Source organism: Clupea harengus, chromosome 7 (assembly GCF_900700415.2).
Source record: "Clupea harengus chromosome 7, Ch_v2.0.2, whole genome shotgun sequence".
Classification (NCBI taxonomy): Eukaryota; Metazoa; Chordata; class Actinopteri; order Clupeiformes; family Clupeidae; genus Clupea; species Clupea harengus.
The window spans coordinates 23350416-23374062 of NC_045158.1; the positions used below are offsets into that span (position 1 = coordinate 23350416).

Consider the following 23647-nt stretch of genomic DNA (forward strand, 5'->3'; position numbering starts at 1 on the left):
GTGACTGAGCTGGAGCCTGTGATGCTGACGCAGGGGAGGAGATCTGGTGTTAGTGTTAGTAGTGTTCAGGAGGAGATCTGGTGTTAGTGTTGTAGTGTGCAGGGGAGGAGATCTGGTGTTAGTGTTAGTAGTGTTCAGGGGGGAGATCTGGTGTTAGTGTTAGTAGTGTTCAGGGGAGGAGATCTGGTGTTAGTGTTAGTAGTGTGCAGGGGAGGAGATCTGGTGTTAGTGTTAGTAGTGTTCAGGGGAGGAGAGGGTCCCTCTGTGTGTGAGTCTCTGTTTGAATGTGCTGATGGCCAGTCGGTGACCTCAGCCTCACACACACACACACACACACACACACTCACGTGTGTTTTCCCTGGAAGTGACGAGCCTGTGTGTGATGAATGTGACAGGCCTTTCCTAATTCATCTCCCTCCTCAGAAATCTCGACACGCGACAGTGATGTGAAGCAGGGTGTGTGTTTGCCTCTGTGTGCTTTTTGATCACACCTGTATGTGTGTGTGTGTGTGTGTGTGTTCACTCCTCTGGTCTCGGAGAGGAGTGTGTGTTCAACAGGCCAGACTCCGATGGTCTCTGACAGGAGTGTGTGTTCAACAGGCCAGACTCTAGTCTCTGACAGGAGTGTGTGTTCACTCCTCTTGTCTCTGACAGGAGTGTGTGTTCAACAGGCCAGACTCCTCTGGTCTCTGACAGGAGTGTGTGTTCACTCCTCTGGTCTCTGACAGGAGTGTGTGTTCACTCCTCTGGTCTCTGACAGGAGTGTGTGTTCACTCCTCTGGTCTCTGACAGGAGTGTGTGATCACTCCTCTGGTCTCTGACAGGAGTGTGTGTTCAACAGGCTAGACTCCTCTGGTCTCTGACAGGAGTGTGTGTTCACTCCTCTGGTCTCTGACAGGAGTGTGTGTTCAACAGGCTAGACTCCTCTGGTCTCTGACAGGAGTGTGTGTTCACTCCTCTGGTCTCGGACAGGAGTGTGTGTTCAACAGACCAGACACATCAGTCTGGGCCATGTAAGGAGGGCAGCGGGCCGTGGAGCAGGTGCAGGAGTGTATGTGTGTGTGTGTGTGTGTGTGTGTGTGTTGTGGGACAGGATGTGTGTGTCAGTGTGTGTGTGTGTGTTGTGGGGCCAGGATGTGTGTGTCAGTGTGTGTGTGTGTGTGTGTGGAGGAGGCCACTGCAAGCTGCGGCCTGATGGGAGGTCAGTGGTTTTATGTTTGTGTGTGTCTGTGTCTGTGTGTGTGTAAGGTGATGGGAGGTCAGTGGTTGTGTGTGTGTGTGTGTGTCTGTGTCTGTGTGTGTGTAAGGTGATGGGAGGTCAGTGGTTGTGTGTGTGTGTTTGTAAGCTGATGGGAGGTCAGTGGTTGTGTGTGTGTGTGTGTGTGAGTGTGTGTGAGTGTGTGTGAGCGTGTGAGCGTGTGTGGGTGTGGGTGTGAGCGTGTGTGTGTGGGTGTGGCTGTGAGCGTGTGTATGTGTGTGTGTGTGTGAGCGTGTGTGTGTGTGTGAGCGCGCGCGCGTGTGTGTGTGTGTGTGTGTGTGTGTGTGTGTGTAAGCTAATGAGAGGTCAGTGGTTAAGGGCCATTCATCTTCTCTCTGCTTACCCACTCCACTGAAGCGGCTATATTTCAGCAGCCATAGTTACAGCGCTGTGGTGGCGATGTGGCTGGAGAGGGTGGAGGTCGCAGGAGTCATATTAGAATTGTGTTGATGACAGCAGTCTGGGAGGTGAATGTGTGTGTGTGTCAGTGTGTGTGTGTGTGTAAAATTCTTCACCTCTTCAAATTATTTCTTTGCCATTTGTGGACATCGGGACCTATATTGGGAGATATATACATTAGTGTAGACATCGGGGCTTATATTGGGAGATGTATACATTAGTGTAGACATCGGGGGCTATTTTGGGAGATGTATACATCAGTGTGAAAAAGGCAAATCAGCAAGTAAGCAAGCAAGCAAACAAACATCCCCTTGAGAAACAGTCTGCCTCTTGCAGCAAGACAAACCTCTCTCATTAACAGCTACAATCCATACAGTATGCATCTCATTAACAGCTACAATCCATACAGTATTTATCTTACAGAAGGAAGAAAACATACAGAAAACATGACATCATACAAAGAAGGAAAACAAACAAACAGGCAGAGAGAGTGTGTGTGTGTGTGTGTGTGTGTGTGTGTGTGTGTGTGTGTGGGTGAGAGAGAGAGAACGTGTGTGAGGAGCCCTTTGTTTCAGCCATGGTTTGTAGGAGGAAAGCAAATGATCGCTAGGCGGGGAGAGGGGTGTGTGTGTGTGTGTGTGTGTGTGTGTGTGTGTGTGTGTGTGTGTGTGTGTGTGTGTGTGTGTGCGTGTCTGTGTGTGTGTGTTTGTGTGTGTGTGTGTGTGTGTGTGTGAGCGCTAGGCAGGGAGAGGGGCCTTTACAGACAAAGAGAGGATTGATTCAGTCATACAAGAGTAAACAACACGCCATGACAGACAGACAAGGAAGAAGAGAATGGATTAACATACAGTCAACCAAATCATTATTCAATGATTGACAGGTCTGTTTTGTGCTCTAGATGTCAAGGAACAGCAGTCGTCCTTATCATTACCAGAATCATGAGCGTGAGGCTCGTAGTCTGTCCCTACATCAGTTGAACAATTGAATGTCCAAATCAACCCACATCTGGTCCATAACAGACATGCATGCGCACACACACACACACACACACGCACACGCGCACACGCACACGCACACGCACACGCACACGCACACGCACACACGCACACGCACACGCACGCGCACGCGCACGCACACGCACACACACACACACACACACACACACACACACACACACACACACACACACACACACACACACACACACACACACACACACACACACACACACACACACACCACACACACACACCCACACACACCCACCACACACACACACCACACACACACACACTCACGCATAAACACCTCAAATTAGTTATTTATTGACATTGATTGTGTCTATACACAAAGCCAAATGGACAGGCAAGTCTAGACTTGCAGGTTGTTCTGCTCCACTGATGGCTTTTTCAGGACACATTGACAGAAAGATGACAGTGAAGGTGGAAAGCTGCTTTTAACATTCGCTGTGGCGAGCTGGCTTATTGGCTTGGCAATGCTGATCACTACCCCAGTACAAATGTGATAGATCGACCCTTTCAAATCATCAAATCAAATCATACTTTATTTAAACGGCGCATTTCATACCAGGAGGTAACACAATGCGCCTCACAGAAGGAAATGGGGGCGAATGAGAAACAGATTTTCCAGAGGGATGAAAAACCATATCATGTAAGTCCTTTCTCAAATGAATGTTCCCAAATGTGATAGATCGGTCCTTTCTCAAATTAATGTTCCCTGTGTGGCCGGGTTGGGGACTCGGAGAGTTCACCAGTGACTGTTACCTGCTTGGATAAAACATGGGCCGATCATAGAAGTGATACGATCACCTAAGGGTGGATATCAGAGCAAAGATACAGCAAGTCTCCTTTCCTGATGTAAAATGCAACCTTGGTCTTGGTAAAAAGAGAGAGAGAGAGAGAGAGAGGTTGGGTTTATTGCTGGGCATTCACTGACTGAAAGTAAATGAATAGGCTGATTGACATGAGATTTCAAGACAAACACTGAGCCCTGTATTTATCTTTAAACTTCCGGCCTTGTTTACTTCAGAGGTACAATTTTAAATCCGCAGAATTAACTAACATAACGTGTGATTTATCCACGCTTTATGGACGCTCAGTTTAGGTAATGACCCCTACGCAGTCACAACATTATGCAGGATATCATGCAGAAACAGTGCGATGATAACAGAGAGGAGTAAAGGTAGGGGGAGGTGGTCGCACTAGAAACAGAGACATCACCTTCGTGATTCAACCTCCTTATCTGGTCCCCCCGTGCAGAGACATACAGTAATAACACCGCAATCACCCGAGCATCAGCAGAGACGCACGTACGCAGGCGCACTCTCGCACTCTCTGCCTACCTTCACTGCACACTCGTGCAAGTGCGAGAGGAACAGGCACACCCCCCTCCGTCATAGTCCGCCCCCAGACCCGTGGGCGAAAAATAATAACTTCAAGAGTTTAATGCAGACCAGTCATAGCAAGCGCAGCACCATGGACAAGACGTGACCGATACAATGAATGAGCATCAACAGAAGTGGGAGTTTTCTCGGAAAATACAGCGTAAATGTTAATAACAGAAGGATGCCAGTGGATGGAGACGGTATGTTTTGCATGGCATGCTTCTTCGTCACTGGGAATGATAAAGGGTTAGTCTTAGAGTTGAAAGTTTAACCAGAAAACTTGTGCCTTATCGTTTACCTACGTATTCATTTGTATTAATTCGCACTGGTCTCGTCATGATGTCATTTGTACGGAAAGGCGTTAGGTCATTTTACGAGAGATGCTCTAGTGTGCGGGTGAGCGTGCCGCAGCCATAAATGAGAACAAAGTGTGCTTTTTTTGTCTTATGATTCCATCGATCTGAAATATCAACGTTACTGTTAACCCAAACTGGAAGCAAAGATGCGATCGCAGCAACAAAATAGGCTCCCATGACGCGGTCTAAGGATGTTTACGTCTGTTTGCGTCTAAATGCGTCGGCTCCGTTCTCATATTTGTGAAATATCCCATACCTATGTTTGCGTCTGCATCCATGGTTTGTCCTAATTTTTGCTCTGCGTCCCTATGTCGTAGTTCCAACTACACACGAGTTTTTCCCAGAGTGTGGTATCCAAGCGACAGAGCATGTGGTATGCAGTCACTATTTGGAAGCCTGGAGAAAATCTAGCTGACGTCTTTAATAGTGGTCGCACTTTTTAACAAGAAACAACAAGAGTTTCTGTTAACAAGGAACTTTCCATCGTTCATTCTATAGATTAGTTAGGAATATATTTGTGTCATTTCTATAGCCTCCTAAAATATTTGTCTACTGTTAGTTTATACTGCCCTTAGCCTATGATTAAATTACTTTATACACAATACAAGGAGTACACTAGTCTGTAGAGCCAGTATACATTGACATTATACTTTAAAAGCATTATTCTTTTGTAGATTAGGCTACTTTGAATGACTGATGATGTCTGACAATAACCCCTGCAGAGGTCTCATGTTAAGCCCTTAAGAGAATCTCACAGTTTTTTATCTTATGAATTATTTCCTATACAGTACGAAATTGAGATCATGTTAATCAGCGTCCCTTTGTTTAAAAAAAAGTATAATAATTGCCTGAATTCAGAGGAACTGTGATGATACTTGGCTTTCAAAGTATCAAAGGCTTTCTTGATTACTTTAGAAAGGTCCTCTTTTCAAAGGGAGCATATTCTGGGTTATTTATTTTAGACAGTGCTTAAGATGTGAGCACATGAGTCATCCCTCGCCCCTCTCTACTCCCAAGCGAGTCAGTCACATCAGCTCAGTCACCAGAGAGCCAGCGGGCTGTCACATCTGAGTGTTCCTTGGGTCGAGACTCCATCTCATCTCTTTAGGATGACACTAAACATTTGGACTCTTTTCATACCACCTTGTTACTTAAGGGTGATCATGAGAGTGATGGTGATATTAAAGGTGATCATGGATGATGGTGATCACGAGAGTGAGGTTGATATTAAAGGTGATCATGAGAGTGATGGTGATATTAAAGGTGATCATGGTGATCATGAGAGTGATGGTGATATTAAAGGTGATCATGGATGATGGTGATCACGAGAGTGAGGTTGATGTTAAAGATGATCATGAGAGTGATGGTGATATTAAAGGTGATCATGAGAGTGATGGTGATATTAAAGGTGATCATGGATGATGGTGATCACGAGAGTGAGGTTGATATTAAAGACTGTATTTTTTATATCAGCATAACAATCATGGCATATAACTAGTAATAAACTGCCATGCAAACTATTTACAATCGTGGAAAATCTTACTATGACCCTGCTTCTGCTGTTTACTGGGAAAACTGGAGGAAATAAACTAGGGGCCTTTGGAATGTGAATCAGGTGAGAGACATACTTGAGACTTCAGATGGGTGAGCAGTGCCATCTTGGAATAGTGATCCACGGCAGAATCTGTCTGATGAGTAAAATGCTGTATCAGATTCAGATCTGAGTGCAATCTGGAGGATGCTCTGCAGAATCGGAGAGGAAGCAAGAGATATTGTAAAAGATACTGCATCATAACCGAGAGGAGGGGAGTTACTACGAATGAAACTCTATAGTATATGAGAGTAATCCTGAGATTCTCTAAAAATATGCTATATTCAATCTGAGTGTAATCACAATTTACTTTTAAAGCTATAGGTTATATCTAATCAATGTACTTTTAAAGACACTATGCCATCTCTGAGGGGAACTGTGAGGTTCTCGAATAGATACTGTATATTTTTGAGAGGAATTGTGATGTACTGTAAAAGAAGCTAGGTCATATCTGAGAAGGATTGTGAGGCCTCCATAGCCTCCAGTGATATTACCTCACGGGGAGAGCGTCCATTTCCTTAGTCAGCACGAGAGCCAATCATGGCCTGGGTCTTTGAAGACGACACGGCAGTTTGGATGAAGTTATTTTCGTGAGCATCTACCCCCAGGGCCAAGACACTGACTAAAGCTAAAAATACACAGACACACACACACACACACACACACACACACACACACACACACACACACACACACACACACACACACACACACACACACACACACACGCACGCTCCAGGAGTGCACTAATGTCCAACAGAGAGTCCAGGTTATCAGGATCACACTCAGAGTGCAGTGGCCCATGGCGAGCTCAGCCTTCCTCTCCTGAATCGTCCCCACTATATCAGGGGCTCACATCCTCTCGTTTGTCTCTCCTCAATCATCTCCACTATATCAGGTGTTCACATCCTCTCGTTTGTCTCTCCTGAATCGTCCCCACTATATCAGATATTCACATCCTCTCGTTTGTCTCTCCTCAATCATCTCCACTATATCAGGGGCTCACATCCTCTCGTTTGTCTCTCCTCAATCATCTCCACTATATCAGGTGTTCACATCCTCTCGTTTGTCTCTTCTCAATCATCCCCACTATATCAGGTGTTCACATCCTCTCGTTTGTCTCTCCTCAATCGTCTCCACTATATCAGGTATTCACATCCTCTCGTATGGCTCGCTGCACTCCCTGTCAGTTTAAGAAATCTGACTTCAGCGTCCCTCAAGCCCGGAGTTGAAATTTAACACAACAAACAAAATCTGTGCGCCTCCCTCAGCCAAGTCCCCCGCTTCCGCCCACGAGCAAGAGCCCACAGAGATTCGATCGGGGAGGATTTGAGTTACTGGATCTACTGTGAGCTGCAGTTTCTTTTGTTTGCGTGAGGAGCTGGTGAGAGCTTACTACAGACTGGCATGGTCAATAAAGCGGTGTGTACCGGTGTGTATCAATAATTAAGTCACACACCGGCCCCGGCCCCTTTGTGAATGAGCCGCCGCGGTCACTGGAGCTGACGCAGATGTCAGTCTGATTTGACAATCTTCACGCATCAGTGGTGGTGTCAGCAACCTGGGCTTGTAAGGCATCTGGACAGCCACGGAAACTGATGAAAAATGAATTTCGTGTTGAAATATGAATTTGTGTCTAATGACTGCGAAAGTGCTGTATAATAGTATCCTACAATGCAATCTCTGGGGACATTATGCTGGTTAGTGTTCTGACAAACATGATCCAGATCCTAACAGACACGTGTAGTCGGAGTATCGGTTTAATGCTGCTGATTCGGTTTAATGTTGCTGATTCTGGATTTTTTAAAGATAACCATTTCTCTGCTTGTGAATGAGCTGTGAGCTGTTACAGTATCAGATGAGCAGAGGCAGTTTACTGTAATGTTGTGTTGTACAATATGAATGCACAGTTATATTGTGTACACACTTGTATGAGTAAGCGTATGTGTGTTTGTGAACACATTTACACAAACACACACGCACACACATAGTGAGTGTATAGACCCAGGTGGTTATGTGTATATATTGTATTTTTTGTGTGTATGGGGCATGTGTTTGTGTAATTGTAGGCATTTCTCTCTGTGTGTTTGAGTGTAAATGCATGTGTTAGCATATGTGTGTGTGTGTGTGTGTGTGTGATTGTGTGTGTATATGCATGGCCATTTTGGTTTGTTTACTTGTATGTGAGTGTCTGTGTGTTTACCAGTCCAAGGTGTTTGAGGAGACGGGGGCCCCCCAGCAGCTCGAACAGATGGTCCTCGGGGTTAGCTGATGGGCCACGGCCAATAAGAGGCTAGTACTGTGGGCCCCTCTGTCACTTAAACTGTGCCATGAAATTAAATGTCAGGCTCTGCAAACAAGCCGACGGACGCTAACGTTAGCGCTTAGCGTTAGCTTGAAATTAAATTAAATTTCTAACGTTGGTGTTAGCTTCAGCAGTCTCAGCTAATGCTTAGAGCCTAGAATTGGCCGACAAAGCTATGACTAACACTGCACCACGTGGCGAACCCAACAGTGCATTTGTTAATCAGTACTAAATAGGACAATAATAATAATAACCATTATTTGGAAAGAGTTCCAATTGTTATGAGCAAATGTGGGCATCAGTTCTAATTAAGGTCCTCCGTGTGCATAAAGCAAAAGTATTTTTTCGGGTCCCTCACAAGGCTTCAAATTAAATCTGACCGCTGACAGGCTCGTGTGTGTTTGTGTGAGGAAGCTGAGCGTGTTTGCGAACGGAGTGTGTGTGTGCGTGGAGTGTGTGAGCAAGCGGGCTGGACGCACGGGCAGGCCTGGGCCTCTCTGTTGCTCTGATGCTAGCAGATGGTACCAGTGGGCTCACAGAGTCAGTAGCTGCTCCCCTACTGACAGTTAATCACATCTCTGGAAAGCTGTGACAAAGTGATGTCAGAGGCGTCATGATGTTGTTGATGTGTTTGGGTTCGATCAAAGGTGTGCTGCCTGTCCTGATGGAAAGAGTCGTGATTCTCACGACGACCTAACAGCCCTGGGAACTGTCACACACTGTGAAATTATTTAAATATTAAATTTAATTAAATATTTCACTATGTACGTACTGGTCCCAGCAGTGATGCCTACTTGAGAGGATTGTTACAAAACATTAAGCTCTTAGGTCGAGCTAACGATCTGTATATTCCTCCTGTCCATCACCGTAGGAACTTATTAGTTTATGTTTAGAGCCGAAGTTCAGTATTGGAGCTCAGTAAGAGGAACAACACCTGGGTCCAAACCATCCAAACTCCATTTGCTGAGGTATTATCCGGTATTTCACTAGCAGGCGTAGCTGGCCACTATTACTACCTGTGTGTAGTTGGGCTTCTTTGTGTCGTGATATGTGCTTTCAGACACCAGTGACTATCCTACAATTATATTTAATTACCATCACCTTTAAAGTGGTGCTATTATCCGTGTGTGTAAGTGCTGAGCAGTGTTTTTAAAGGCTGTCCTGTTCTGTGATAACGCCCCACTCAGTTGAGCCGGAGCGGCTTTGCAGCAGGGGGGATGTGAGCTCGAACTGTTCGAGAAGCGTCAGGTACAAGGCCAATCCTCTCAGCGCCGACCCCCCCCCCCCCCACACCTGCACGAGCGATCCCGTCCGTCAGCCCCCCTTTTAGCGTCGAGCATTCCTCGTGTCGCGGCTCTCTTTGCCACACCTCAAGGGAAGCAGATAAAATTGACTCAGACATGTGTCAGCCTTTCCAGCCCACAAAGAAGAGAGTGAAAGATATACACTCGAGGGGGCCAAAGTGGAACACTGCGAAGGAACTGGAGCAGGCAGGAATGTAGCACAGACTCATGCTCAGCTCCCAGAGCGCTTTGCAACAGTTCCGCAGTGCTCTGTATGACAGCTGTTACCTCTTTGAAGAAAACACACATTTATTTTACTAGTGTATAGTATATCGTATAATATGCAGTTAATAGCATGTACGATATGTGTATAGTATATTTAGTGTGTAGTTAAGATAAAGTTTATACCTTTTCGTTAGCCATTCACTTTTTTCCTATCAATTCTGCTTTTAACATGCCCTCTTAGCCATGAGTACAGATGATGATTTTTCTGATGGTGTCATCTGATGGTGTCAACCTCTCAGTACAGAAATTAACCTTTTCTGTGTTGTAAATGTGCCACAAGTCTCCGTTGTAGTGTTAATTTGATTCATGCACACTGCATTTTCACAGGGCATAATTTCTATTAGACATGCAGACACTCACTGTGTGACTGCAGTGGCCCCAGAGGAGAAGCCGGGACGGAGTAGAGGGCGAACCTGTCCACTCAGCAAACAGAGGAGGGTTTAAATACCCGCAGACACACCAAGGGCACGCACAGCCCTTCTGATTGCTTATTAACAGGATGAATGTGTGAGGTAGATTGTTTAATGAATAGCGGAACTGCAGAATGATGATGACTTCTAGAACACTCTTTGTGTTCTGTTTTAGGGGAGACCATTGAAGTAGGCACTTGTGGGTTGGGGGAAACAGGTTTTCCCCTTTCATTAAGTCTACAACTAATAGACAGATATAGAAAGCCATTGGTTGCCCCCCTCTCACTCTCTTTCTTTCCCCAGAGGGGGACATTCTTTCTTTCTGTTTTAATGGAGACCATTGAAGTGGTGTGTCTGTATGTTTTTCCAGCTGGGTTTTTTTTTGGGGGGGGAAAGGGCTTTTCCCCTTTCATTAAGTGTACATCCAATCCCAGGCTCTTAACTAATTTAGTCCTTTGAGATGCAGCGAGGCCAGGATCTGACATCTGCAATATTAATGTCTGTTTTCCAGTTAGTGTTGTTTTGAATTATTAACTCCACAGTTGGTGATGTATCACCTCCCAATAAGGGGGATACACATCATTAGGAGATGGAGAGAGGTCACCTTGTTGATTACTTCCACAAATAATAATATATATACAATACTCAATGTGTGCTTGGGGGTGAAACGGGGGCATAGTGATAGGATATAGTATTGTAGGATATAGATAGTAGTAGTAGCAGTAGTGGTCTCAAACTGTTGTGTTTGAGATACCCCTAACCTGTTTTGTTTGAGATTCCTGTCAGGCGTGAGGCACTTGGAACAGTTTTTCTCATCTTTGCCAGAAGTGCGAGAGGAGGCGGAATTTATGGTCAGACATTTGTAATTTAGCATCGTGCATCTGTGAAGTTATAGTCAACATTGCAGCGTCGGCCTCGGTAAAACATTTGGGCTCTCCAGTGATGAGCAGAGGAATCTTAATTCCTTCCCTTTGCCTAAATTAGAATAGCCTTTTGCAGGGATTTGGGGTTTTAATCAAGGCCTTGATGTGCTGCTCACTTAAGACCTCAGCAGCATGGTGAAAGTAAATCCTTCATCTGGTATTACTTCTTCTAGGCAGCAGGGAAAAAAAACACACAGATTAGAGACCTGAGCGTCAACATTTAGGGTATGGTTGGTGTTTGTTTTTGGTACGGATTTAATTCTTTTTTGAATGTTGGTGTCTGTGACTGTCTTGTAAAAGTGTGAAACACAGCTGATGTGTTTTCCTCTTTTGCAGGTCGTACTGATGATGTCCGTCCATCCTGAAGGGGAATCTTAGAGGAGTCCCTTTAAGATGACACGGACGGATCCTCCTGACATACTGTCATCCACGCTGTACCAAGACATCAGAATAAGCCCCTTGAGTGGGCCCTCCATGTCGTTCACCTCCTTCAAACAATGTGATTCCCAAATGATCGGCACGCTGGAGCAAAACCACGAGGTCATCAACAAGAGGCACTGCCGCAGCTTTGACTTCATCGAGTCCCTGGATGACCCCAAGACCTTCTCCTCTTCCATGGACTATTCTTACGGGGCGGAACGGCAGCCGGCCAGCAAGGAATGGAATGGCCTGGGGCAGTCGGCCAGCAAGGATGGGCTCTGGAATGGTCTGGGGCAGTCGGGGCATCTCCGCTTCTCCTCCCCGGATTTATTCAACACAAAGCTGCCAGCGCAGCAGGGTGCCGCGGACACCACCGCCGCCGGGGGGGAGGCCGCCAGGGCTGATGGGAAGGGGAAGGCTCGCTCCAAAAGCATGCCGCGGGCTCGAGCCACACTCACCCCTGTCCCCATTACGGTGTCGCCCCCGTCAGCGCGTAGGGCGAGGGAGGGCCAGCGAGCCTCTTCGGTCGACCCCCAGAGGAGTTCTGAGGCATCGGGCTCGTTCCCTTCCACCCGAGACGCTTCTCATTACTCTACCCGGGCGTTGGTGAACGAGGTGCACCCAATCAAACTGCAGCCCCACGCACCCCTCTACGTCTCCGGTTGCTTCGAGGAGCCCAAAGCCGACAAGCCGAGCACGAGCCCTCACGTCCGCTGCCGCGTGGACATCAAGCCTGATGCCGCTGTTCTCCAGCACGCCGCCAGGAAGCCCCCTCCCCCTAGAGCCGACCTGGCCTGGCAGCGCTACTCCACGTCGGGTCTCACAGGCCTCTCGGTGCCCCGTCAGGTGGGCATCTCCCGGACGCCCACACCGAGCGAGTTTTACGGGGTGGACTACAGGCAGTCGTACCCGTACCCACCTTGCATGCCTGGCAGCTATGTGCATCCAGCAGACGTCCAGCTGGGCCGAACGCCCTCTCCCCAAGACCCCAGAGACTTCCTGGGGTCGCGGTACAAGACCCTGTCCACCCCAAACATACCCACTAAGTTCTTCTACACAGAGGATCCGTGCAGGTACCCTGTGCAGCCTCCCGGCAGAGCGTACTACCAGGACGACCAGTACAGTCTGACCAGCAGCAACAGTCAGATCCCCTCCCTGAACGGCCAGTACCCCCAGGACCCCAGGGTCCGCTGGGTTCACACTCTCCCAGTGAGGCCATGTTACACGGAGGTAAAAGCCCGCCGAGACCCAGTGGAGGCGTTCTACAACAGACCCTACTCAGTGAGTGAACCAGGACCGTACTATATGCCAGCACCCCAGTCACGGGGTTACTATAGAGACGATCCAAGGGGATACCCCCCTACCTGCCCGACTGACCCGGCTAGGATCTTCTACTCGAGGCCATGCCATTCGGACTACAGCATTCCAGTGAGACCCTGCTACCCTGAGGGTCGTCACCAACCCCGCATGTCGCAGGTGTTCTCAGACTCAGACTGGCAGCGGTCCAGCATATCAGGGTTCTCCAGCCACTATGCATCCTCGCAAGCCACTCCGCAGAGGGTGAGACAGGACCCCTCCTTAACCCCCTGGTACCCTAACGACTTCACCGAGCCGAGCAGGCTAGGTGCCGACGTGAGGCACCACTCCAAATCCTGGGACAACATTCTGACTCATCAGGCCGAGAGGGAACAGGCGTTCCCACGAGGCCGGAGCTACGAGAACCTTTTCAACCACGCGAGGCACGCCGCTCCGCCCGCGGACGCCAGGCAGCAGCCGGTCATCGTGAACCTCTCCAGCTCCCCGCGGCGCTACGCCGCGCTGTCCCTCTCGGAGAACTCCCTCGAGAAGTGCCACGGCAACGGCAGCGCCAGGAGCAGCATGAGCAGGCACTGGTACGTCACCCCGGAGATTACCATCACGGACAACGACCTCCGCAACGCAAGCCAGAGGAAGAGAGAGGGCAACTCTGTCACCTGGGGGGTCCCTAACGGCGTTCGGACGCCCACTTCAGTCGTCGCTCACCAGCAGCCAACGGTCAGTGTCCAAGACACCGCCAAGGAAAGACAACACAACAGTTACTCGCTGCAGCAGAGCCTGGAGCAACTTGATGAGCTTTTAGCTGATCTGGTTATCGACTACAAGCCTCCGGACAGCCGGCGCCCCAGTGAGGACCTGATAGATCAGCTCAAACTGCTGATCAGCGACGACGACATCAAGGAGGTTAAACAAGCATCGTTTGGATTGGACGAGCAGCTGCTCTTACACACACACGACTCTTCTGCGAAGACTAGCCCAGACACACCCAAGGACCCAGACAGCGGCTGTGATGGTATGCAGCACAGCCTGGACGAGTTCTCCCTGAACCACAGTCCCGACGAGGACAACTCCATGACCTGCTCCAGCGGAAAGTGTGGTCGTAAAGAGACCATGTTCAACGCTTGCCTGTACTTCAAGTCCTGCCACAGCTGTTATACCTTTTACTGCTCTCGAAACTGCCGCCGAGAGGATTGGGACAGCCACAAGGAGAACTGCCTGTACGGCAGAGTTAGCAGTGTGTGCCGACACATACTGAAGCATTGCAGAGAGACTCCAGACATCCACAAAGCCTTCTCCCGCATCGCTAAAGTGGGCTACCTGTCACGAGGAAGAGGGGTCCTGTTCCTGGGGTTCCCCAACTCAGGGGCCGCAGATAATTTCATGAAGGTTGGTCTGGAGAGTCTCCTGATGTCGCCTACGTATTTGTCTCTCAGAGAACTGGACAGTTTCAAGGACAACCTGGGAGACTACTGTGGGGACCTGCAAGAGGCAGGGAAAGAGTACGACCCCAATGAATGTTTCCTGTTAAACGTGTCCATCGCGGTCGGTGAGCTAGTGCCTAACAAACCCTCCCCCAGAGTTCAGACGCCAACCGTTCGCAAATACGCCAAGGTGTCCCTAGCATCCTCCAGCCCGGACAAGAAAGTCTGCAGGAGAGAAAGCGACATGGAGACGCTTATCCTCACCCCGCCGCCGGGGACGACGGACCTCGACAACATGAGCGAGGAGGGCAGGAAGGCGAGGGAGATCTGCTTCATCAACATCCAGAGGGAGCTGAGGACCAGGGGAGTCTTCCTCCGTCACGAGTACCCTCACATTTACAAGCAGCTGTGCGACTTCGTGGAGAGCAACAAGAGATTCACGCCCACCACCATCTACCCCATAGACAAGAGAACGGGGAAGCAGTTCATGTGTATGATCATGGCCGCCTCGGAGCCTCGTACACTGGACTGGGTCGGCACGCCACATCTCTTAGATGACATCATTTGATTCACTGCACCTTCTGTATTATGTATTATATGTGCATAATTGAACTAACTTATTTATAATTCCTGTTTTTAGATGCGATGTATTTTGCTACAGAATGTATATATCTAAATCAGTATTTGCCAGGGTGTCTCCTATTGTCATGGGGTGATAACTGCTTGTAGAATGCGAAATATAAATAAGATTGACATTTGACATATGAGGCTAATGATTAGTTCTTGACACTGCTTTATCTTGATTATGTAATTCTCTTTAACGTATTGCTTTACAGCAAGCACATGGGATCAGAAAAAAAAAATATCTGTTAGTGAATGACTTTTCTGTATTCAGAGGAAAAATGGATATGCATGTATGACGCACGTAAGATGCACTTTGACATTCCTCCGTTTGTTATAAAAATAGTATTATATTTTCAGACCACTGAATTATTTTGTTCATTGAAGAAGAAGGTGATTGGAGAAATGTTGAGAGTTTCTTAAAGAAGAGAAAGAGAACAAGTCAGTTCTGCACTAAGTTTTCTAAACGGATGTGATTCTGTCCCTCTGAAGTTCAGTTCTTGCTTCCAGCCTTTCCTGTTTTGTTTTTGTTCTGGTTCTAATGGTTGCTGATGATACATGTAACATATACAATACAAGAATACATCAACCAAACAGTATTGCAATTTCTGTGTTATTCAGTACTCAGTAAAAGAAGTATTGTAGCTAGGTACTTGGTGTTTGGCTGTACTCCACATTACTCCTTAATGCTCTGCCTGATTCTCTTATTAATTATTTAGAAACATATTTAATACAGTAAATCTAATGTAACAACAAGGGACTACTTAACTCGTCATGCCGTACTATTCTCAAGGAACAAAGTGCTGAAGTATCTACAAGGACAAATTTTACAAAGCGTCATAAGGCTAAAGTTATGTGGACCGTTAATGACTAAACTACTGAGGTGCAAACTATCAAACGGGGGGGCGTGACCTGTATAGCTGTAAAGTGCTTGATGACTTGTAACCGTTGCGCATAGAGTTGCTTAGCAACAAGTCTCGTCCTTCTTCTGTGACTTTCCACAGTACAGCATAAAAGTGAATCCGCAAGCAACTGCTTTGACAAAACCAATATAGGAAGAGTGCCAATTGTCTATAATCACAGATTCCTTTTTATTTTCGTGACATTCTATCTGTTTCAATGTTAAAAAAACATGATCAAACGATATGTATGAAAAAGTGAAATGTTTAAATATGCCTTGACACCTAGGCTTTATATTAAGCTCAAGAAACACATAAGGAGGATACTTTTTATTTTTAGGCTTATCGCTGAAGGCAATACTTTTGAAATATTTTTATGACTGAGAAATTAACAGATCGTTTGTAATAATTACATTTCACTAAAACGTTAAGCTGTCACCCACGTTAAGCTGTCTTGTGCAGGCCTCTTGTTACGGTCATTCATGGGGGCCCAGAGCCTAAACTATATCTACTCATTCATGGTTAATGGCATCGTTTTCAACAGGATATTTTTTGTTTGTTTTCTCTTGTTTTCAGTCTTGTTTGTATTTGTTTTGAATCAAATTTGTAAGCAGTCAAAAATGTCATGTGTTTCATTTCATAAAATAAAAACCAACAAAAGACTAATTTCTGTCTGTTTCATCTTTGAACACGAAATAAAATAATAATCATAATATTAATAAAATAATAATAATAATAAAATTAATAGTAGATCTCCACTCCACACCACACACACCCCTCCGCTGTGGCTGCAGTACTTGGGGCGATCTACAGCTGATCTTTTTCCAGATGCTGTCCACAGAAGCACTATGTGTAGGAGCCACAGGCACAATCACTGACACAGGCCTGAATAATCACTGACACAGGCCTCAGTAATATCAGTCAGAGCATGTACACACACACACACACACACACACACACACACACACACACACACACACACACACACACACACACACACACACACACACACACACACTTATACACAGGCATCACACCCCCCTCCCCTTACACACACACACACACAGGTATGTACACACACACACACACACACACACACACACACACACACACACACACACACACACACACACACACACACACACACACACACACACACACACACACAGGTATACACACACACACACACACACACACACACACACACACACACACACACACACACACACACACACACACACACACAGATATGAGCACTGATAGGCATGAGTAAAATAAGTAACTACAGTAACAGTTTTATTAATTAACATGACTAATAGAAACACTGTGAATAACCTGTCATACAGTATTGTTTAATGATGTCATCATTGTATAAAGTATTGATTAATTATGGTGATTTGTAAAATAATTTTGTCTGACTCAAGTGTGTCTTATAGCAGTGATCCAGGTGAACTTGACACCTGCATAATGCTCTGGCAGTTAGGAAAAATAGCTATCAGCTATCGCCATCTACTGGCTAAAAAATAAAACTGCAACACTCCATTCAGATTGAGCATTAAAGGGAGAAACAAATTAGGAGTGTAAAAACAATTGTTTTAGCAGCACAAAATAAATCATTGGTGATAATAGTCATACATTTAGAGGCACTGTAAGACGCTTTTGTACATCACTGCCTTACCGCCACCTCCTGTGTCACGCTAACTCATAGATATGTTTGCCATGTGCAGCATATCAGAGTGAAAAGCATGTTTTCCGATCCACCATCACTATGAGTTTGCTTTGGAGGATTTGGGACGTTGGAGGATCAGGACTACCCTCGCTCAGAAGCCATGATAATACAATATATTTGCTTTCATGTAGAACATTTGTTGATAGTGGTGTTTTATCAGGAAATGGTCCTGTACATTATTTACATGTGTATAAGTAATGACAAAGCCACAAGAACAGAGGAAATGTCATAATGTTAACCTCTCTTATGTGAACATGTCATAATGTTAACCTCTCTTAAGTGGACATGTCATAATGTTAACCTGTCTTATGTGGACATGTCATAATGTTAACCTCTCTTATGTGAACATGTCATAATGTTAACCTCTCTTAAGTGGACATGTCATAATGTTAACCTGTCTTATGTGGACATGTCATAATGTTAACCTCTCTTATGTGAACATGTCATAATATTAATCTCTCTAATGTGGACATGTCATAATGTTACGCTCTCTAATGGGGACATGTCATAATGTTAACCTCTCTTAAGTGGACATGTCATAATGTTAACCTGTCTTATGTGGACATGTCATAATGTTAACCTCTCTTATGTGAACATGTCATAATGTTATGCTCTCTAATGGGGACATGTCATAATGTTACGCTCTCTAATGGGGACATGTCATAATGTTAACCTCTCTTAAGTGGACATGTCATAATGTTAACCTGTCTTATGTGGACATGTCATAATGTTAACCTCTCTTATGTGAACATGTCATAATATTAATCTCTCTAATGTGGACATGTCATAATGTTAACCTCTCTTATGTGGACATGTCATAATGTTAACCTCTCTTAAGTGGAAATGTTTGTGATAGATTTGCTTGGTCTTGGTCTTATCTCCTGTAAATGTTAACCTCTCTAATGAGGACATGTCATAATGTTAACCTCTCTTATGTGGAAATGTCATAATGTTAACCTCTCTTAAGTGGAAATGTTTGTGATAGATTTGCTTGGTCTTGGTCTTATCTCCTGTAAATGTTAACCTCTCTAATGAGGACATGTCATAATGTTAACTTCTCTTATGTGGAAATGTCATAATGTTAACCTCTCTAATGGGGACATGTTTGTGATAGATTCGCTTGGTCTTGGTCTTATCTCCTGTAAATGTTCACAGTTTCCAGACATTCATGGAGCTGACTAATTGAACAGATGGAACAACAAGTTTTCATCAAATGACCACAAAACAATTCACGATTCAAAACACACCATGTAAACAGTCAGAAGAGCCAACATTACCCTCCAGTGTCGAACAAACGTCTGTATTGTGTAGGGCTGTGTTCTTGACAGGGGAGGTGTAAACCAGCCTGTTGTCTCTCATGCCAGACCTTTAGGTAAGAGGGGTGCATCCCATTCCATTCACTTTTCTTCCTTGTTTTCTCATTCCATCTGTATGTCAAGCAAATGTTACAATACAAGTGCTCAGAGGCCAAGTCATCCACTTTGAACAGAATAATCCGCAGGTTGACATGTAGGAAGGTCAAATCCATAGACTGACATGTAAAAAGGTCAAATCTCAAATTCTTGGTTCTGCGTGACATTTATGGGCGACAAACATTTAGAGAGAATTTCAGTAAAGCACAGTGTGTGTCCTCATGCCTGTGCATTCTTCACATTCATCAATGACGCGGCAGGGAACCAATCAGAGGGAATCTGATGAATGCCATCAGCTCATCAGCTTTTAAATGGGTGGGCATTTAAGAAGGTCAAATCTCAAATTATTGCTTCTGCCTGACACTTAGTAGTAAAGTAAATTTCAGTAAAGCATGCGACACAGTGTGTGTCCCCGTCCCTGTGCATTATTCGCATTCATCAATGGCAAGGAACCAGTTAGAGTGACTCTAATGGACGCCATCAGCTCATCAGCTTTTAAATGGGTGAGCTATCTGGAGCGGAAGGTTATGGACCAGTGAAAGAAATGAAAGACAGACACAAAAAAAAGACAGAATGAAAGACTTGCTTCAACAAAGTAAACATTTCAGTAAAAATGCTGAGGAAGTAAACTGTGCAAAGACTATACGTCCTTCGTGACCAGGCAGATTAAAAGTATATTTTGAAGTTTCATTTGGTGTACAGTATAGTCATTATCAACATGTTGTTCTTGAAAACTAATGTAAAAAATAAAAACTGTCATTGGATAGCAATCCTTTGCATGCAAATTCATGTCTGTAAGTAATAAAGTGAAGGTTAGGCCCATATTCCTCCAAGAACACAGCTAACTTTCATGTCAATTTTCCTACTTGAGCCATGCGCATGCGTGTGACGAAAGTCTCCTCGTGATGACAGCTAGTGTCGTCAGGCGAGAGGTTTGAGGTTTGAAGCTAGCAAGAAAGGGGTGGCTGGCTAACGTTAGCTAGCACTGAGGTTTGCTTTCTCCATCAATTCGTTGAGGACACGACACGGACAGTTAAAAAACCCACTGCAACACAGCGGCCATACCAACACTTTTCGGGAAAACCGAAAGGCCTTTTATTCGGTAAGTACGTGAAGGCTTTGCATGTCAGTAGGCAATGGAATGTAGCTAACAAGCAAGCAAAATTAGCCAATGCTACTATCTTGCTATCTAAACAAATGCGCAGAGAGCCAATGTTAACTTAATAAAGTTAAGATAGCTAGGTGTCAGACAAGATAATGTGCCCAGATCCCCTGCTCGTTTTGTCAGAGGGAACGGGTTTTCCTTTTAGTCAGAAATCATTGCAGATGGGCACTGCCGCCAAGTCAGCTATTTTCTTCGTTCATAGTTCGCACAACGTTAGCTAGCTAGTTAGCTAGCCTGCTCTGAGAGTTTACTGTGTTTCTATGAAATCCTGGTAATGTTTTGCAGGCTACATCTCTAATGTTAGCTAACGTTAGTTGTTTGGGAAGGGTTTGTGTTAATGCGATTGTCTGAAGTAAAAGGATAGTCGTCCTTAACCTGGGATTATCTTAATGTGAAACGTCGTCACCTCAGGAACGCAACTGCTGGTCCACTAGCCCCCAGTTATGTCATACTTCTTATTATAGGTTAAAAAATTATAATCAGTATGTGATATGATGACTAGCTGCCTTCGTAAACTATGCCAGACAAGCTAACGTTAGCTAGCTCGCTCTGTGACAGAAGCTCGGTTTACCCTGAGCTGTTCAACGCAAGATAACTTGGCTGAGTTATCTGGTGTCACCTTTTGTTTTGTTTGTCTGCAAGCAACCATATCTATGTTATATATTTAAGCGTGTATGCCACTATACGGACACGTTTTTAGTAAACAATCTAGTATTCCACAGTCAAATTCATCAATGTTTACAGAAAGAGATGAATTGCTAACATTAGCCAGTTTATGATTTTGGATTGAAGCGCCGGAAGGCTGACATTAAGGTTAATTTGCCCAAGGGAGCTTTGATGTTGTTTACCATGCTGACTGATGATCCAGTGGTGTTTACCCATATCCTTTTGCCACGTGTAATATAACAAGCCATCTTATGCAGATTTGGCAAACGTACTGTTATTATTTGATCTTTTAATCAAGTATGGAAAATGTGCCAGGTTTTTTTTGCACTATCCCAGCCATACTTACAATGCTGTTCAGTTTGACTTGTAAGAAATACGCCAACCCTTGTCAAAGACAACCACTCAGTCCTTGTGACTGTCGATGCAGATTTGTGAACATTGAATCAGCTAGGCAGGATGTCTGTGTGTGAAGGAAAGCCATGATCTGTTTGACCTGATCAGATGTGATTACTTGTAATCTGGCGAGGGAAGTGTCTCTTGTTTGGTTGTCTTGTGTCACAAATGTGTTCACAAATAGGACTGGCAGGGGTGCTGATGTTTTGGGTTGTTCAGTGAAGGGCAGCTGTAGTGTTGGCACACGCACATGTACACACACACACACGCACACACACACGCACACACACCCACCAGTCTTAAGGCTCAGACATTCTGCCAAATCTCTATTATGTCTTGTGTTTTGTTTCCAAACAGCTGCGTGTGGCCGTAACAAGTCGCCCTGCCTCTGACCCCCCTCTGCTTACACACACACACACACACACACACACACACAAACACAAACCCACCCACACTGTTAGTGGTGTGAAGTCCCTCGGCGGGGGCAGCTGAGTCTTAACCTCCGTCTCCATTACATGCCAAAGCCCAGTCCTGGATACGGGCCATGGTTTTGACTACGTGTGAATGATCCAGGGACACTGGAAACAGGACCTGATGGAGGACCTGTCATTGATCTAGTGTGTTAAACTCTGTCAGAGTCGCACACTATAGGGACTCAGCTGTGGCCAGCAGGGCTGTTGATTTGCATCATTAGAAAAATTGCTTGTTGCCCGTCGGTTACTCTTCCTGCTTTGTGATTCAGCAGAGTAGCACCAGCAGCCCGGTCGCTGTGGATAATCAGAGCACTGATGTTGATTATCCCCAGCCTGCCTGCTGCGTGCTCAGCTGCGACCCATTACGCCATATGACTTAAGGCCGAGGGCTACGCTGCACTGCTGTAATGTACTCTACTGTAGTTGTACAGTCGTGCAGCGGAAGAAGAAGTAGTGGATGTGCTCGTCTCATGCTGAGTCAGGGTGGTGGATGTGTTGCCATGGCAGCTCTTTGTCCGTCTCTCCAGGCAGGGAGCAGAGGATGGTCGCCATGGGACCGGCTGTCCGTCTGCATTCTGTGTGTTTGTCAGGAATGGCAGAGGCAGCTGATAGGGCAGCAGTTCTCCCCTTTTCTTCCCTCCTCTCCTCTCCTCTTTCCCTCTCCTCTCCTCTCCTTTCCTTTCCTCTCTTCACCACCTCCTCTTCCCCTACCTGACCTCTGCTGCGCCTCCCTCTTCTAGTTTTCTCTCTCCTCAGTGTCTGTCATTTTCCCTCTGCTCCTCTCTTCTCCTGTCTCCCTTCTCAAGGGCAGACACATCTACCAGCCTGCTACTGTGGCTCTGCCTCTCTGCGCCCCCCCGCCGCGCACACACACGCGCACACACACGCGCACACACACACGCGCGCACACAGACACACGCGCGCACAGACACACAGAGAGGTAATTTAAGGAGAATCTTCTTCACAGCTTTTGTTATTGTCCTTGTGTTTTCCTTTAGAAGGTGCTGAGCGGAGGCCTCTTAGGCTGTGTGCCATACCTGAGTAGTAGTTGTGGCTTGCAGTGAGTTAGTTGGGGAATGCGCAGAGGGCAGGACAGGGTAACTAGGGGTCAAAGATGCTTTGTGTCTCTGGGGTCAGGACTTAGGAAGTGGAATGCCTATGGAGGATGTATCACAACCCCCCTCTCCCTCCACAGCCCCCCCCCCCCCTCTCTTTCTCTCTTTTGCACAGTCTCTGTCTTCATCCCCCTCTCTCTGTCTCCTCTCCATGCCCCCTTTCCGTTGTGTCAAGAGGGACACATTCTCTGTCAGCTGTTGGCTTCCTGGCAGACATTGTTCTCTCTGTGCGAAACCTCAGCATTGTATGTGGGTTTGATTGTTCCAGGAAGGATGTGTGTGTGTGTGTGTGTGTGTGGGTGTCTGCCTGGCCTCCTGGCATTTGTGTTTTCATGACCACTCACTGTTAGCGGCCCTGTTCCCTCATGAGAGAGAGGAACCGTCATTAAAAATGCCCAACAGATCAGGTTGCTGGTGCTGGGGCTCTGGAGCTAATGCCTGACACGTCACGGCCATTCTGATGTGTGTGTGGAAACGTGTTCACTGTTCTCCTTTCCCATCAGTCTGTTCTCACATCACTTCCACAGGGGGTATTTGTCCTACGTGGTGGGTCAGTGCTTAGTGTGATCACTGTGTCCTGACACTTACCATGTACAAGTGTATGAAATGAGAGGACTGGAATTGATGCAACATATGCCATGCAAACGGTGTGTGTGTGTGTGTGTGTCAGTCAAACAAACACTCCTCAGTTGAGAAACAGCTGTGTGTTTTGATTGACAGGTCGTCGTTGTTGTTGTTGTTGTTGTTGTTGTTGTTGTTGTTGTGTTTAAAGCTGTCTGTCTGGCATGTTGTAACTATTCAA

General features: G+C 46.0%; 2 protein-coding genes across 7 annotated transcripts in view; both read left to right on the forward strand.

Annotated features, from left to right (window-relative positions):
- The first annotated feature begins 3948 nt into the window (after positions 1-3948).
- unm_hu7912 (un-named hu7912) lies at positions 3949-16558 on the forward strand. The gene is made up of 2 exons (XM_012821091.3): positions 3949-4261; positions 11551-16558. The coding sequence occupies exon 2, from the start codon at positions 11608-11610 to the stop codon at positions 14938-14940; it is 3333 nt and encodes a 1110-aa protein (XP_012676545.2). The 5' UTR covers positions 3949-4261; positions 11551-11607; the 3' UTR covers positions 14941-16558.
- A 3362-nt stretch (positions 16559-19920) lies between these two features.
- Positions 19921-23647, forward strand: part of gapvd1 (GTPase activating protein and VPS9 domains 1) — a 45525-nt gene continuing 41798 nt past the window's right edge. For all 6 annotated transcript variants that reach the window (XM_042708310.1, XM_042708313.1, XM_042708311.1 and 3 more), the window contains exon 1: positions 19921-20135. The gene's annotated coding sequence lies outside the window, so the exon portion shown is untranslated. The remainder of the gene's footprint in view (positions 20136-23647) is intronic.

Excerpts from the sequence above, each read along its gene's own strand:
- unm_hu7912 (XM_012821091.3), top strand. The coding sequence starts at position 11,608 with ATGACACGGACGGATCCTCCTGACATACTGTCATCCACGCTGTACCAA.